We start from the raw sequence: 17,923 nt of genomic DNA, 5'->3' as shown, positions 1-17,923 counted from the left end.
CTTTCCTAACTTGCATTCGGTCAAGACCTTACCATATTAAATTCTTTCTGTCTCTTTGCTGTCAATCAGAAAAAAAATTCCTCACACTCAGGCTGTCTTAAAATAATAAAAAACAGGAATAAAGATCCCTGGTCAACTCAGGGCAAATAAATCATGTTGCTTTTGGAAGAATACTTTTCCCTCTCTCTCTCTCTCTCTCTCTCCCCTTCTTTGTATTTATCGAAAGTTTGTATTTCTTAAGCTGATGGATTCATACATATATTTGACAGTGCCCTATTTTGATTACTTAATTGAAATAAATGGCCCAGCTCCTCAGCTGGTATAAATCAATGTAACGCCATTGCCATAAATGGAGTTATGCCAATTTATGCCAACTAATGATCTGAGCCAATATTTCCAAAAATACTAACTTCCATATGTCAGGATTCTAAGTGTATATGAAAGAAAAGAGACCCTATTAAGTATGGCATGTAATTCTGCTCTATGCATGTATGTCATATTCTACATGTATATACTTTACTATAAGTGAGTTTCTGCTGATGGGTCAGATTATTAAATCATGTGCTATGCATTTCTGACAAATGTCCTTTTTATTCTAAAGATTTCCCTAAAGCTATGCTTTAGTTTTTCAAACAAAACCCGTTTTCATTTTACAATTGGCAGACGCAGCTAATATTTGGCAGACACAGCTTTGCCAAATCTGTAGCCACTGGGCTAACTTCACTTTTAGTGTAATTCCATAGAGTGTATTAATTTTACTCTCAGGCTGAATTTGGTCTGTCCTTCAGAACCAGACACAGCTCATCACATTAAAAATGCATATGAATTATGAAAACAGGTAAAGGGTCTTAAAGATTACCTTAAAATGGGTAAATAAAATGAACAAATGGCAGGCCACATTGTATTTAAAGTTTGTATAGTCATTATGATAGTCTTAAAGAAATATATATTCATATCTCAGTTCTTTAAATATACATAAGGTTATTTGAGCTGCTCTTTGCAATGAAATATTTCAAGCAAAATCAGAAGAAAGAGTAAAATGCTGCAAAATCTCTGGTCCTAACACACCTTTAAATGTATTACAGATTTACTGGCCTGCAGCAAAAGACAAGGTGGAAGTATGCAAACTAGCTGGGAAAGATGCCCAGGTAAGTACAGAGATTGTTTTTCTTTATTGGTGCTGGTAACACTGTATAGCTATATATTTATTTCTAAATGTGTTAGATTTGATTATTAAGCAGCTGTTGAAGAAAGGCTGGTAAATACACACACTATTGTATTCTAATTTAATGCACAAAAGACATACCATTGATAGTTTAGCCTCTTTCTTTAAAAAAAGTGCATGCAACTGATATTGAAATCACTAACTACAAAGAGTAGTTTCATCTCTATTTCAAATGCTGATGCTTCAAGCAAAACGTGGAACAATACTGAGTAGAAGAGGTGCTTAGCCATCAGTATACATGCAAAATTCAGTATACATTCAAAATTCAGCCACAGATCATATTGAGAAGTGAATCAATTCCATTATGAAATGTATCCTGTGATACTCATTATGGGCCTTATCCAAAGCCACTAAAAGCTCCTGTGACCACCAGAAAGTCCCTTCCCCTTGGGAATATACTGAACACAGCTTTATGCAATTCATTAACAAAGCATCAGACCTGTACATTTACAAATTAACTCAATTCATAGACAGCTGCAATTATCACCAGTCTAAAACATCAGTCTGATGGATTCATAAGCTCTTCTCCAGTGCCACAATCCCTTTCATATAAGAACATGCATCATTCTGCATAATAAAAAGGCTTCCCCCATCTATCTTCTGCACAGTGAAGAGAAACCAGATTCCCTCATGAAATACAAGAAAAGCCATAAAGAACGTGAAGCCTGCCCCACTCATACACAAGAAGTTTCTTCCCCTCTCTTCCCACTAACCCAGAGGCCTTCACTGGGCATTTTTGTTTAAAGGATGGGCCCAAGCTAAAACCCTGGATTGAAATACACTTTATGAGGAGATTCCATTTGGGATCCTAACATAATGGCTGTCCCTTATCTCTATTATACAGCAGGGCTGAACAACACCTCATCTGAGCTCTGGGAATTCTCTGATCCTGATCTGTACACAAACTTTGTAGTTGGACCCATGTCTGTGCTTTTGTAAAAGAGAGGCAGCTGGAGGGATGAATATTGTGTTTTGTGATGCCTCGTAGGTGTCATCTACTACATTCCCTCTTCAGCTTTCTTTCCACCTTACAGGTTAGACAGCAGATATATTAACCTGGAAATAAGTGGCCAAACAGCTTTGCTGTATGCTTCTTTTTCCCAGTTAGGGCAAGGCTGTTGCTTGTCCTTTACCCCCGCCCCATGCCATAACCTTGCAATGGACAGCCACACTCTAGGTAATAAGAAAAGGAGTACTTGTGGCACCTTAGAGACTAACAAATTTATTTGAGCATAAGCTTTTGTGAGCTACAGCTCATTTCATCAGATGCATGCAGTGGAAAATACAGTGGGGAGATTTATATACATAGAGAACATGAAACAATGGGTGTTACCATACACACTGTAAAGAGAGTGATCACTTAAGGTGAGCTATTACCAGCAGGAGAGCGGGGAGGGGGGGAGGAAACTGTTTGTAGTGATAATCAAGAGTACCCAGAAGTCATCTACTGGAAATGGCCCACCTTGATTATCACTACAAAAAGCCTCCCCCCGCCCCCCGCTCTCCTGCTGGTAATAGCTCACCTTAAGTGATCACTCTCGTTACAGTGTGTATGGTAACACCCATTGTTTCATGTTCTCTGTGTATATAAATCTCCCCACTGTATTTTCCATAGTATGCATCCCATGAAGTGAGCTATAGCTCACGAAAGCTTTATGCTCAAATAAATTTGTTATTTTCTAAGGTGCCACAAGTACTCCTTTCCTTTTTGTGAATACAGACTAACACGGCTGCTACTCTGAAACTCTAGGTAATTGCACTGCTGAACAGCAAGGGCCAGGACTGTCCAGGGACTACCCTGGTGCTAAGTACCCCAAAGTGTCATGGACCTTGTGATGATGTGTGTGTGTGTTGTGTGTGTTCGTTCCCTTCCTACTTACTGCTTCCTTCTCTCTGTTCCTGTTCCTCTTTGTTATAGATACTGGTCCTGTGTGTATGTGCACAACCATTGGATGTGTGCGGTTACTCAGGCACAACTGCTATATACCAGCCATTTGGACTGTTGTGATGTTTTGTTCAGATTGTTGCTGACTTAACTGGTTGTTAAGTTGTTCATGGCTGTTAAAAGTTTTGATTGACAACCTACCTGCGTGACTTGCTTAAATTTCCTTGTGTTTTGGGCTAGCTGTTTAGGGTGCATCAGAGCATAACAGTCTTGCCCCAGTCCTTGCTGGCCTATAAGGTAGGGCCAATGCAAGGGGAGTATATACATAATGCACCCTTTGACAGTTTATTGCAGCCCTGAGGACTGCCACACTGATGGAGGGCCCCCGCCTCTATTCCCCCAATTAACCTTTGGCTGTTAATGCTTGCACTGAGTCTTTAATTGGAAGAAATGACAGGGGAACCAACAGGCCAGCCAAACGTGGGGCCCACCACATTTTGGAAACGGTTGCCAACTTTCCCGTTTCCAGACAATTGTTAAGACTGGAGCTTTATTACAACAAAGACTGGTACATAGAGAACTCCTCAAAACTAGACTTTCACCATGTACTTTGTCATTCTTCATGGCTTTATACCAGTATAACAAGAATGTAATCAGTATAACATGTAAGTCATTGCCTGATGGATGAACTGTGCAGTAGTTGGCCAGTGCTAATGCTTTAGCCGTTACAACTTTTTCAAAATAATGTGAGCATAGCTATTGCTTAATGAAATGTAGATGTGAGAGCAAAAATAAATAAGCCACCAAATATGAGTACTGTTGTGTGAATAGTTGTAAAGTATTAACTTTTCCTCCCTTTTTCCCAATAGACAGAATGTGCAAATTTTATCCGGGTTCTTCAACCCTACAACCGGACCCATGTTTATGTCTGCGGCACAGGAGCCTTCCACCCTATCTGTGGATACATTGAGCTTGGAGTACACAAAGAGGTAATTTAATCCCCCCACCAATGGTGCATGACAAGAAATGGCTCTAACCTTGCTTAGCATCCATCATTTATTTTAAAATACAGAGTGAGTTATATAAAAAATGAACTGACAGCAGTTTGTATAAATATCAGGGTTATGGTGCATTTTACAGGTCATGTAAGAACTCATGTTCTCACATTTGATGTGTGCATATTGCACTTGATCAAAACTCTTTGCCCAATAAGAATTAATATACAAAGGTCTTTAGAGTGACACTTTCAAATGATTAATTATGTGAAGAGCAGATTTAACCCAGATGTCTTGTTTTCTAGCAAATCCTTTTCCTGCTTATTTATTGCTGTTTCTCTTTCTCTGCTTTCTGGTCAGCATTGCAACACTCTGCTTCTACCAGGGAAAGTAGCAACTTCTAAATCCACTGTGACTATCACTCTATGGGCCAGCTACCTGTGGGAATGGAAGTGCCCTGGTGCTTTGGGACTGTCTAAACCACTATGGATTGCTTAGTCCATTCATCATTTAGGGTGAAAGCTTTCAGTCCCCAGGCCTCTGGCCTTACACCCACCCATTCCCAGTGGAAATAACACATTTTCCATTGCACAGAGGGGCTGTGAATTGAACAGGAAGCAGAAGGGGGAACTGTGTGGTGGCTCTTTGCTCATGAGGGTAGGAAAGTTATGGGGATGAAGATGACAGGACTGATTGCCACTCAGGATCAAAATGACAGTTGGGGAGAGCAACAGGGTGCATCTCAGATTCTTCCTTCAAATCTGTTAGCAGTCAGTGCTGAGAGCAGCTGCACAGCCTTGCCCCACCCATCCTTAGAACACACAGCAGAGCCCTTTCACATGCGTATTACTCCTGGCTGTGATTTTACCCTGAAGGACTTGTCAACTGAACTCATGCTTCTCGAAAGCTAACATAATGTTGACTTGCTCTGTAAAATATAATGTAAGCCATAGTGTGCCAAAGTATGCGGTAATACCAGATACCTGCAGTTCTTTTGAGGCACAGCACCAAGGCCAGATATTTCCTGCCAGGTAAGAGGTGCAAAGAGTCCTATAAAACTTTTAAAAACAAGGTAGCTGAAAAGAGGGTTTAGGGACCTGAGGCAAACTTACAGCCCAAGGGGAGGGAATCTAAGCCACTTTTGCAAGCCCCTGATCCTGGCATGATCTGGAGCCTGGAGAGGCCAGTCCTGGGGACCTGTCTCCAGGCAGTCTCTTAGTTCTGTCCAACCCTGCCCCTGACGTGCCCCTTCTGCTGGCATTTATCCTATGCCAGGGCTTGCGCAGAGGTTCTCAGAAGGCTGTCTTCATCAGTACCTGCACTGAGGGAATCCACCCACAGCTGAAATGGGACTGATAGGGCCTCTTTATGTTATTCCAGCCCTTTACCTGGTGTAAAGGCACCAGAGCAGTATCTGCTTGGGATGGAGCAGGAGGATTCAAGGAGATTTTCCCTCCTCCCCTTACACAGAGCACAGACAAAGTATTGGTCCCTGTGGACAAGCTCGGTTCAGACTGATTCCAGCACTTTTGCCTTCTCAAGCTCTACCCCCAGCTCCACCAGCCTGCAAAATTGTCCCCTCCCATGTGTCTGTACATGCTGCACCTTGTAAATTGGTATAACAGGCCCACGCTCTTCCTAGTGACAACAGTGGCAATGTGCCAAACTCACTCTACAAGGTATAATCCAGCCACTAACTGACGGGTCTGGAAGAAATTTCCCCTATGGACAGATGCTTCCATAATTGTTCATTAGAGGGATTTATTTTCTCCTTCCCCTAAAGCAGCTGCTGCTGGGCAAGGTTGGAAATAGGCCATTTGACTGGACCGACTACTAGCCTGATCCATTAGGACAAGTCCAGTGTCCCTTTGTGTTTGTGGGTGGAAGAGGCCTATGGTTTTCTTGGGTTGAAAAAATTCACTTTTTTCAAAGGCCTCTTACCTAAGATTCAAAAGAGAAATTAGCACATTCTAGTGCTTCTGAAATAAAAGAAAAGTAGCACTGTAATAAGCTGTGCTTCTCTTGTCACAGCCGGTGGAACAGAATTCTTGGACTGGCTATATGCAACTTTTCTCCCTCGTTTTCCCTCTCTCCTCCCACCCCCCTGCTTGCCCTCTGCATCCCTAAGGACTGCTCCTTTCTCCCATTACCACCCAAAGCCTCACATGATAGTATCTCTTGCCTGCAGCCTGGTTTAATCAAGTGCAATGTAGTGGTGAACGGCATGAGGCACTCCTTCCCTTTCCACCTGCGGCTCTTATCTAATGGGCGAACTCAACTGCCTCCTCAGTGTCTCGCTTACCTCCTGAGAAGTGAGAGGTCAGGAGCCAGGTGCTGCTAGCCCTTACTCTCCCTGCAAACCTATTGATTTGACTGTGGTTGCATGGATCGTGTACTCTGGGAATTTTGTCCCCTGACACTCTGAACTGAATTCAGGTTTCTCGCGTGGTAACACAACATTGCCACTGACCCAGATTCTTTCTTGATTTTTAAAAGTCTAGATTATAATTGCGTGTGTTTTGTAATGACCAAACTCAGTCTGACCCTGTTGGATTCTAGGCACTAATCTGCTGTTGGGAAAGCAAAGGCTCAAGATAGTCTTCCTTCCTGTAATGAACCCTTGAAATCTGCCAATGTACTGACAACCTTTGAAACCTGTCCATGTGTCTGCCAACCTTCTGATGGCAGTGCCCTGAAAACAGATGAGTCAGAACAGGTCAGGTGACTTTAAGCCACAGCACATACTGTTTTGGAAACATGATAAAATCTGCCAAGGTGTCACACAGTTGAATTTAAGGAGATTAAAATCCCAATCTTGTTATGACTGAAGTCAAAGCCAAAACTTCTCCTGAGGGCAAGGTGAACAGGACTGGGCTCAATTTGTGTGTTTTGCCACAGCCTTCAAAACCATGTTAAAAGCTTTGCCCGGGTTGTATGTTAATTACCTGTACTCTGTACTGGTTACCTGTTGATTTCTGGGTGAAGTTTGAGCTATTTGGTTTTGATGTGTAAGACTCTAAGTGACTTGGTCCTAGTTAATTTAGAGAGCACCCCCTCCATATTTGATACTGCTGTTGTTGTGATCTTGGGAGGGGCTCATACTAACAGCCACCTCGTTGAAATGGGAGTGGGATGGGAGCAGGCCAGTGATCTTTAGCCTTAGAACTCATTTTCCCCATCAGTATGCCTCAACTGACATTGGTGACCTTCTGAAAACACTGCAAAGTTTACCTGTGTCCCAGGTGGCATTATGTGAGGGAATGAGGTGAATGGATGGGGTGGAATATGTCCCACTACTGGGACTTTGCTTCTTGTAGGGAGCTTAGTTATTAAATATTCCGCAGATAAGTTTTTTGGTGCTGTGTTTTTATATTTTGTCATGAGCCTCGAGAATTTATGGATGGATGTAACAGGAAAAATAAAAATGCTGGCCCTCTGGTTACCTAAATGAAAACTTAGATCATGTCTACACTACAAAATTATGCTGACCTCAGTTACATTGGCATATAGTCGCCACAGTTATTACATCGCTTGTGCATGTGTACACTTTGCTGCTTGTGTTGGCGGAGCATGTCCTCATCAGGAGTGCTTGTATCAGTGCAGAGAGCAGTGCACCATGGGTAGGTATCCCACAGTGCAACTTGCCACCATCCAGCACGGTGTTTTGGGAAGTTTTTGCAATGTCTGATGGGGCCGAAACAAGTCACCCAATGGTGACTAGGAGCCTGGGGGTCAACTTCCCATAATGCAATGTTATCCATCCCCTAATTTCACCTGCATCCCATAATATTTCACATCTTCTTTTCAAAATCCACAAAACCCCATACATCCCTCCTTGCTACCTGCTGTCTGTGACAGAAGCATGGAGTTTGCACAGTTCTGCACTATTGTCATGAGCGTTGCAAGCATAGAGGGCATGTTCCTGCAGTGTTTGCAGAGCTGCCAGAGGAGCTGTGGAGAACATGACAATTCCTTGGAGGCTAGATTGCTGTGGGGCATAGAAAGAACCAATTCAAGGTTGTTGGTAGCGTTCGTGGAGCAGCCGGAGATGGTGGAGCACAGGTTCTGGGCCTGAGAAACAAGCACTGACTGGTGGGATCGCATTGTCATGCAGGTTTGGCATGATGAGTAGTGGCTGCAGAGCTTTTGGATGCACAAAGCCTCATTTCTTGGATCTGTGCACTGAACTTGCCCCAGCCCTCCAGTGCAGGGACACCAAAATAAGAGCAGCACTGACAGTTGAGAAGTGAGTGATGAAACTTGCAATGACAGATTGCTACCTGTCAGTCAGGAATCAATTTGGAGTTGGGAAATCCACCGCAGGGGCCATTGGCATGTAAGTGTGCAGGGCTATTAATCACCTCCTGCTATGCAGGACTGTGACTGGGCAATGTGGAGGACATAGTGGCTGGTTTTGCAGCAGCAGGGTTCCTGAACTACGGTGTGGCAAGAGATGGCATGTGTATCGCTATTTTAGCATCAGAGCACTTTGCCACAGAGTACATCCACAGAAAGGGCTACTTTTCTATGGTAATGCAAAATCTGGTAAATCACTGGTGATGCTTTATTGACATCAGTGTGGGCTGGTTAGAGAACGTACATGATGCTCGCATCTTTAAGAAGATGAACTGTTCAAAAAACTGCAAGCAGGGATTTTCTTTCCCAACTGGTAGATTACCCCTGTTGCTCCCATGGGTCATGAAGCTATACACCAGCCACATCGACAGCATGAAGGAGCAGTTCAACTACAGGCTCAGCAGGTGCAGAATGGCAGCTGAGTGTGCCTTTGGTCGTTTGAAGGATCACTAGCGTTGTTTACTTACAAGATTGGACCTCAATGAGAAAAATATCCCAATGGTTATAGCGGCCCGCTGTGTCCTGCATAATATCTGTGAAGCAAAAGGAGAAAGGTTTCCACTGGGGTGGAGGTGGAACAGCTGTCTTCTGAATTTGAACATTCAGATACAATACAGAGCTACGCGCTCAGGGAGGCTTTGAAAGACCATTATAATAGTGAGCCAGAGTAGTAAGTGTTGCTATAGTGTATTCTACCTGGCCTTGCTCTTTTGCAGGCCGATATGAATCTTGTAGTGATTAGAACATTGTCAATACACCTATTAATATTGTCTGTGAATGATGTTACAGGTTCTGCAACAGTGAATAACAGGAAAGTGGTGGGTGTCAGATCTGCTCAGCACCAGCCAGCATATGTTGTGAATTACTAAAGATGAATTTTATTCCAAAAATAGAATTTTATTCTGTTACATGAACCAGGCAATTAAAAGAAAACATCTAAAACTTAATACATTAAGGGAACAGAATTTATGAAGGGGAAAGAACGCTCCACTTCAGGTACACTTACACCAACACTGTTGTAGCCCTTCTCCAGTATCCCCCAAGTAATCTGCTTCTAGATGGCCACATTTCTATGGCTAGATCGGAGCTGTCCCTACACAACCTCTTCTCCCCATAGGAGATTGAATACTGCCCATTTATTCCAGGCAGGAACGCGTCTGCAGCATGTAGCCAGCCTGGTCAGCTAGGCAGCTGCACACAACAGTGGAGAACTGCTAGGTGTGCTCACCAAGCCAGGCAACCAGGAAAAGGAATTTCAAAAATTCACAGGGCTTTAAAGAAGAGGGGCAGTTTCCCATCTCCCTGACCCCCTGGGCAGCGGAGTTCACAACGGTGACCAGAGTGGTCAGTATGGAACAATGTGGGACAGCTTCTGGAGACCGGTAATAGTTGATTTAAGCAACACCGTGTCTCCACTGACACTGTGGGTATGTCTGCACAGCAACTAGATACCTGTGGCTGGATCAACGTGGGCTCCCAGGGGTTTGGGCTGCGGGGCTGTTTCACTGCAGAGTAGACTTTCAGGCTCAGGCTGCATCCCAAGCTCTAGGACTTTCCAACCTTGCAGGGTCCTAGAGCTTGGACTCCAAGCTGAGCCCAGAAGTCTACACAGCAATGAAACATCCCCTTAGCCCAAGCCTCACAAACCCAAGTCACCTAGCACAGGCTAGCTGAGGGTTTTTCTTTGCTGTGTAGACATACTTTGTGTTGATCTAACTACATCAACTGTGACTCTACCCTGCTCTGGGAGGTGGTGTTTGTTATTAAGTCAGCATAGTGGGGCACTTACATCGGCGGGAGTCAAGTTAAGTGAAGACATCCACAGCTAGGTCAACGTAAGCTGCCTTGTATTGACTTAACCAGGTAGTGTAGATTATTGATGGATTTAACTTGTTAAGGAGTCCTGTTGTACATGGCCCTTTGTAGGTGTGTAAGTAGCCTGCCCTCTGTACCCCAAGACAGGGTGGAATAATTTAACACAAAGTGATTTAAACCATTCATTGAAGGCACTTGATTTTTATTTTAATAATTGATTTAAATCAGGTTGACTTTGTAAAACTAATGAGAAAATTTGTGCTATTACAGTTTTAAATTAAAACTTATGATGAACTAAACTGTAAATGCAGGAGGGGTTTTTAAATGCCACTACTAATAGAATATCTCATTGCAATTATACAAAACTGCTCCAGGCAAAGAACAAAATATGGAAAATTAAGGCCCTGGTCCAACAAATACTTTAAGAGTTGCATAATTTTACTTGCACAAATAGTAAAATTGACTTCAATGGGAGTACTCACATGCATAAAGTTAAGCATGCATGTGAGTGTTTGCAGCATCACTGACTAAAATTGGTATTTTTATTGAAACTTTTCCCTTAGTGGCATAACATCTTTGTCACTTTAACACTGAAGGGATTTTGTTTTAACAATGAAAACTATATAGACCTTCACTACATTAACAAAGGGTTTGGTTTTTTCCCCATACATACTGTCCAAAAATAGGAGCCTAAAGTTAAGCTTTAAGCCCTGTGACAAAGCAGGACTCAACTCCGCAGCGCCTCCTGCTGGCCATTCTCAGAATTAGCCCTCGGCCCTTCCAGTCCACCTTCAGCTAGCGGTTTCACGCCTGCCATCACTCCTGTCTTCACTCTTAGGACTCTCACTCCTCGGATCACAGTGTCCTCTTCTGGGCACAGGCCTCCGGCTGTGCCCCCACTCCAGTATCTTCCCCATTCCAGGGGAACCGGCTGTCTGTATTCCTGCCACTTGCCTTACCAGCCAACTGCAGTCCAATATCCAGCCCTCACCTGAGGGGCAAACTGTAGTCTGGATATTGGCCACTCTCCTCATTGGCAAGTGTGGGGGACCCAAGCCCACCGCTAATCTGGGTCCCAACCCAGGGACCTATAGCCAGCAGCCACCTACTGCCCATTTTCTCTGGGCCACTTCCCCCATAGCCCTAGCACCCTGTCAGCCCATGAAGCAAGGCCCTAGCCTGGCAGTGGTCCGCCAGCAGCTCACCGTTGCACTCTGCTGCCCCTGCCCAGCACTGCTCTTTCTCTGTCACTTCTTCAGGCAACCAGTCCTCCTCCCTTGCCTTCCAGGGAGAGACTGCCTTCTGTGCTGCTGAGCATCCCTTTATATATGGCCCTCGCTGCCCCTGATTGGCTGCTCCAGCAAGCCTTCCCCCTATTGGTGGGCTCAATAAGCCCTTTCCTGATTAGAGGGTTCTGTGCAGCCTCCATGGTGCTGCTTTTAACCCCTTCTTCTCCCTGGGAAGGGTAGCGACCACACCACAAGCCAATATTTAGACAAATAAGGGTCGGATTTTCAAAAGCAGCTAAGTAATTAAAAAGCGCAGGGTCCCACTGACTTCAGATTGCAAACCATGTTGGAAGAGTGTAATATGGTTGAACCATTTCAGCTTTCTTGACGTCTGTCAGTTCAATGTAATGGAATATAGTGGTGGTTGCAAATACAGCCCAGACTATTTGCTGATCAATTTTGTATTTCAGTTTGTGCTTTTCTCACAATAAGGATATTAGGATGTGTCCCCACAGGAAAGTTATACCAGTGGAAACTGAAGTGTTAATTTAAACCACACTAATTATAGGGATATAAGTCCCTATGTGGATACTCTTATTTTGGTATGAGTGCCTTTTTTGTTTTTTTCCATTTAGCATATGTTGCTTTGGAAGGGGTTTAAACTAACCCAGAAAACCCACTCTTACTCCAGAATAAGAATGCCCACCCTGCGAGTTATATTAGCATAACAATAGCAGTTAAATGATACAGGCATAATTATACTGATATAATTGGTAAAACATTCCAAGGCTAGACAAACCCATAGGGAGGTCCTGGACTTACGTGGCTTTTTTTCTCTCCCAGCACAGACAAACATTTTAAGTGTGAAATTTCTTAGTGGAAGGAAAATCTCTGTAAAACTTGAAATTTTACTAAAAACAAGGAAGGAAACCAGTACCAAATAGCCACTTATGCAGTTAAAGACTATAAAATGGGCTGAAAGTAAAGGACGAGCAACATGGAAATACATAAAATAAGATATAAATAAGAACCATTATTTGATATTTTTTTAATTCATTATTTTTTTTACATCATGATTTTTCTCCATCCTGCTTTATGCCTTGTGCCATTACCCAGCTCCTAGCCACTATGCAGGTGGCGATTGGAGCCAATGAGCCATGCAAGCAGCCCCAGCCTCAACAGCTTCCGTAAAGATGACAAGGGGAGAGCATATGCTGCACTCATTTAAAGAGTGGGCTGAGCTATGTCTGCGGTGAGCACTGTTCAGGAGCCCCAAGAGAAATCCAGGTGGAAATAGCCAGAATCACTCCCATTTGTCCACAGTCTCTCGGCACACTCTCCCCAACAAAGGCTTATGCCTTTAAGGCACATCCAGCCTTTAATCTGGAGGGATGGCATTGAACAATGCATCTATTTTCAGATCAGTTTATTTTTGCTAAATTCATTGCTATTAAATGACTGTGATGCATTAAAATGATGAATGTAAAATCCAGATACAAAGCAGATCTATAAAACTACAGACATAAAGGCCAGATGTGTGAGAGATACACAGTGTAATACGCCATTACTTCATATATGAGAGGAGCAATATGTTTGAGACTTAGTCGCTCTTTGCATTGATACCAGGTTAATGAATTTGCATTTATTCTCAGGAAATAGTATTCAGACTGGACACTCAGAACCTGGAGTCTGGCAGGTTGAAATGTCCTTTTGATCCTCATCAGCCATTTGCTTCCGTAATGACAGGTAAGATGTCAACATCACGGATGTTTCTTCCTTGCGTGGTCATCACAGTCTTATTTAACTAACAACAACAGGGCCAGATCCTCAGCCAGTGCAAATCCACCGAGCTCCATTGACTTTGATGATGCTATGCCAACTTCTACTAGCTGAGGACCTGGCCCAACAGCATCCATCACTTTGCATATGCTAAAAAAAAAAGAATGCAATAAAGCTAAAGGGGAACTGAGAGCCAATAAGTGGAAAAGCTGCCAGTTTAGAAACAAGGTGGTGTCATCTTTACCCAGTCATTTCTGCTTTAAAAAAATCTGTATACAGTATTTCATATGATTCGGGGGTTCTGTGGCAATTATCAATACTGTCAGCCCTTTGAAGTCAGCGGACATACATGAAGTCATCTGCAAAAATCCATTTTGAGGTTTCTAATTATTTGAGTAGCCGCTTCAGAGGCACTGATTCTAAGAGCAATTTTCCTCTTGCCTGTACTTCCATGCTGTGTGGTCTGACATTTGGTGTCATGGAATGTCAGCCTGACCTCCGTATTCCAAATCACTGTAAAAAAGCTACTTTTGTCATGGTTTGGTTCAGAGCTTTGGACAATTTTCATTTAACTTGTCCATCAAGTGTATGAATACGAGACAAGAGTGAAGCACCATGACCTTTTCATTTACAGCAAAAGAGGAGTGGCGATCGTGCTTTGAAGTATCAGACTCTTGGGGTTATAAAAAGAATATGACTAATGTTCAGCCTTTATTCTACAATAATAAGATCGATGATTTGTGATCTTGACCCAGCTGAAGGGCCAGTACTTCTTTTATTAAAAACAATAGATTAAAGCCAGAGGGTTACCATTCTCAGGAACCCCTAGCCCTTTTTAATGGCCGTGAAGTCTGTTTCTAAAAAGGGATTCTAAAAACTTCTACTGTTCTCTTTTTTCCTAATGTGACAGAACACTCTGATTTATTACAGAACTGTTTGTTAATTTCAGTAGCATTAAAATACTTTTGAGTTCTCTGTTAAGTCTTGTGCAGTGAAGAAGAGGCCATGTTTCAATTTATTAAAACATAGCATTAAGAACATAAGAACTCCCATGCTGGACCAAAATAGTGACCCCTTTAGTTCAGTATCCCATCCCTGACAGGGACCAGTGCCAAATGCTTCAGGAGAAGGTACAAGAAACACTGTAATAGACAGCTGTGAAATCACCTGCCCTTGGGGGAAATTTCTTCGTAATGCATCAGTTAGTTCATGCCCTGAAACAAAAGGGAGGCAGTTTTGCCTAGTGGCTTGGGCACTGGACCAAGATTGGGCATTGGAGTGGGACACACTGCTTCCAGGTTCCTTGTGGCTGGAAGTTGCAGCTATGCAAATTCAGACTGGAAATGATGTGTACATTTTTTAATAGTGGTGGGTAATTAACCATTGGCACACTTTACCAAGTATTGTGGTGGCTTCTTCATCACTGGCAATTTTTAAATCAAGAATAGATATTTTTCTAAAAGAGATGCCCTAGTTCAAACCAGAATTATTTGGGGGAAGTACTATGGCCTATGTTATGCAGGAGTTCAGATGAAACATGGTTTTAGAGTCTATGAAAAGAGACCTCCATTCAATTCCTGGCTCTGCCCAGGCATGCTGGGTGACCTTGGACAAGTCACGACCCTACTCTGTGCCTCATTTCCCCCATATTTAAATTGGGATAATGATACTGACCTCCTTTGTAAAGTTCTTTGAGATCTAAAGATGTGAAACACTTAACAAGAGCTAGGAATTCTGTCCTTTATAAATAGTTTTATATTTTAATGTAATTGGGAATGCTCTCATTCTCCTTATAAATGTCTACTTTTTCTGAATATTGCAAAATATTTGGCGTCAATATCTTGTGGCAGTAAGTTCTGCAGGTTAGCTATACATTATGTTAAAAACCTAGTCCCTTTGGCTAAAACATACAGGGGCAGATTGAGTGCATTTGTTGGTGTCTATTTTCGTACATAATCTTAAAAAGCTATGTATCTGATTTTACAAATACTTCCTTGCATGAGTAGTTGCGAGTGTATTACAAAAAGCTTTGAATATCTGCCTACCCTACTAGGCATTTTTATACTATTATGTAGTTGCTCAAAGCTTTTTAATGCATTTATTTTTAATAACATTGTTTAGCATCCATCCCTTTTTAAAAATTCTTGTCTACCAAAGCCTTTATAGGAAACAACAGGAACTTGGAATGCAGGATACCAAAGAATAAGTTAAGTGCTGAAAGCTCCGTGTCAACAGAGGTTAAGTGAGGATGGGCATTTTGTTGGAGTCTTTCAAATGTATCAATCATTGAATGCCTGTCAGCTAGCAAACACTAATTATATCATCCATTCCTCATTTTGACATTTACCTTTCAGAATCCTTTGTCACTGCACAAAGGAGACATGCTGTCTGAAAGATGTATTTTAAAATATTGTTAGGGAGGATTACTTAGATAATAGTAATACTGATAAAATAGGTTTGTTTGGTTCATATTTATTGGTGAGGGGGTTAGGTCTTATTTTTTAATATGTGTTTTTCTCTTTACAGAAGAAAATTCACATCAGTATTGTATAATATTAAAAATGCAGTTACTTTCAGCTTCGGATTTATCTGCACAGAGATGACATAAAATGTTTTCACCCATGTCAGAATATGAGTAAAGGGGCCTTTTATATGTGGTTTATGATTGCTGTTCAATTTGAAGTTCTGCCATTCATGTATGGATTACATGCATCATCATAGTTCTGTTGTTTCTTCTTACGGACAGCAGAAATATGTCATCATATGCAAATTTGTTATAAAAATCATTGTTGTTAAATCTGGCTCCTTATTTTGCAAGAATTAAAGAGCTATTGTGGAACGCACTGTGCACTGCAAAACTTCTCAGCAAGGTCTTTTTTGGCTTCTTTTCACAAAAGAGCTATGGTCTGAACACAAAGAGCAAACATTGTTCTGGTCTTCTGTGCTCCTTTAATTTTGTGCAGTGCTGAGATGCCATGAAGGTAGCCACATATGCTCTAGGAATTATTTTGGGGAAATTCTATGGCCTGTGTAATACAGGAGGTTGGACTATTCAGGGGTAGGCAACTGATGGCACGCGTGCCGAACTGATTTTCAGTGTCACTCACAGTGCCTGGGTCCTAGCCACCGGTCCAGGGGGCTCTGCATTTTAATTTAATTGTAAATGAAGCTTCTTAAACATTTTAAAAACCTTATTTACTTTACATACAACAATAGTTTAGTTATATATTAAAGACTTATAGAAAGAGACCATCTAAAAACGTTAAAATGTATTACTGGCACGCGAAACCTTAAATTAGAGTGAATAAATGAAGACTCGGCACACCACTTCTGAAAGCTTGCCGACCCCTGGACTATATGATCACAATGGTCCCTTCGGGGCTTGGATTCTAAGAACCACACAGAAACCTAAGCAGAGGAATAAGCTGTAACTGCAATTGCAACTGGCACAGTGCAATACATGGAAATGATCTGGGACTTCCATTATGCTTAACTCCAGTTTTGCTGTGAGGCAAATCATCATCACCTAACCCAGGCAAAGATGCTCATTTACTTTAACATGATCAGGATTGGGTCCTGTATCAGAATTCATCATTACCAGTTTGCAGCGTATGAAACACTAATCTGTATTAAATTATTTAGTTAGCATTTAGGAGCCTTTGAACATTCTTCTTAAGTTTCATTGAAAGTCAATGGGATTCAGGCTCCTCAGTGCCTAAGTCACTTTTGATAATGGGACCTGGGCTCCAAAGTCACTGAGACATATTTGAAAATGTTATCCTTTATGTTACATTACAGAGTAAAAGACTTGGATTTAAAAGAAAAGAATGGTGTAACATATGTATACTTTATTCATGTAACAACACAGGAATAAAATAAACCATATATACACCATGGTCTTGAAGAAAGCCTCACTATTTCTTTCTCATTTACAGATGCGTACCTCTATGCTGGAACAGCTTCTGATTTCCTTGGCAAAGATACAGCTTTAACACGTTCTCTAGGCCCTTCTGATGACCACCATTACATCAGAACTGACATTTCCGAACATTACTGGCTTAACGGTAGGACACTTAACATACGTTGCTGTTGACTGCATTGTCTCTGCTTTTTTGAAAGTTCAGAGGCCCATTTTATTTAAACACATGTGTGTATATATATAACCAGCATAAATAAAGTTGCATAGTTGGTTATTTCCATCTACAGTCTTTTAAAAGTAGAACTGAGAAAGTGCTGGAGAAATGTACCAGAGGGGAAAATACTGTAATGGAAGGGATTTGAAGTACAAGACCTAAGAGTTCTTTCCATCTCTAATCTATGAGTCTATATATAGCACAGTAGTTGGAAATAATTTCATGGCATAAGTGCTTCTAGTTTTTCAGTGTTGTTGGAATAATATTTTTTTTCACCAAACAGTTGCAATCATTTATTAAAAGCTGCTTCCTACAGCGCTCTGAAATGTCAGAGTAGAAATTCCATCTATTAGGTAGGAGGTTTTCCCTCTCCCCCCCGCCCCCCGGGGAAAAATACCCCTGTGCTACTTCAAGGAGCAGTTTAAACTCACTATGAATGCTTTAAAACTGCTTCTTAAGTAACAGACTGCTTTTTCTTGCCCATTTAAAAACATTTTTAAAGTAAT

At 41.9% G+C, this 17,923-nt stretch overlaps 1 protein-coding gene across 3 annotated transcripts in view; it reads left to right on the top strand.

Moving 5' to 3' along the window:
* SEMA3D (semaphorin 3D) overlaps positions 1-17,923 on the top strand; it is a 188,814-nt gene that overhangs the window by 97,516 nt on the left and 73,375 nt on the right. For all 3 annotated transcript variants that reach the window (XM_074942568.1, XM_074942569.1, XM_074942570.1), the window contains exons 4-7: positions 1,086-1,148; positions 3,980-4,099; positions 13,158-13,251; positions 17,220-17,348. In XM_074942568.1, coding sequence (XP_074798669.1) covers positions 1,086-1,148; positions 3,980-4,099; positions 13,158-13,251; positions 17,220-17,348 — 406 coding nt within the window. The remainder of the gene's footprint in view (positions 1-1,085; positions 1,149-3,979; positions 4,100-13,157; positions 13,252-17,219; positions 17,349-17,923) is intronic.

Source organism: Natator depressus, chromosome 1 (genome assembly GCF_965152275.1).
Source record: "Natator depressus isolate rNatDep1 chromosome 1, rNatDep2.hap1, whole genome shotgun sequence".
Lineage (NCBI taxonomy): Eukaryota > Metazoa > Chordata > Testudines > Cheloniidae > Natator > Natator depressus.
This window is presented reverse-complemented; position numbering and strand designations above follow the sequence as displayed.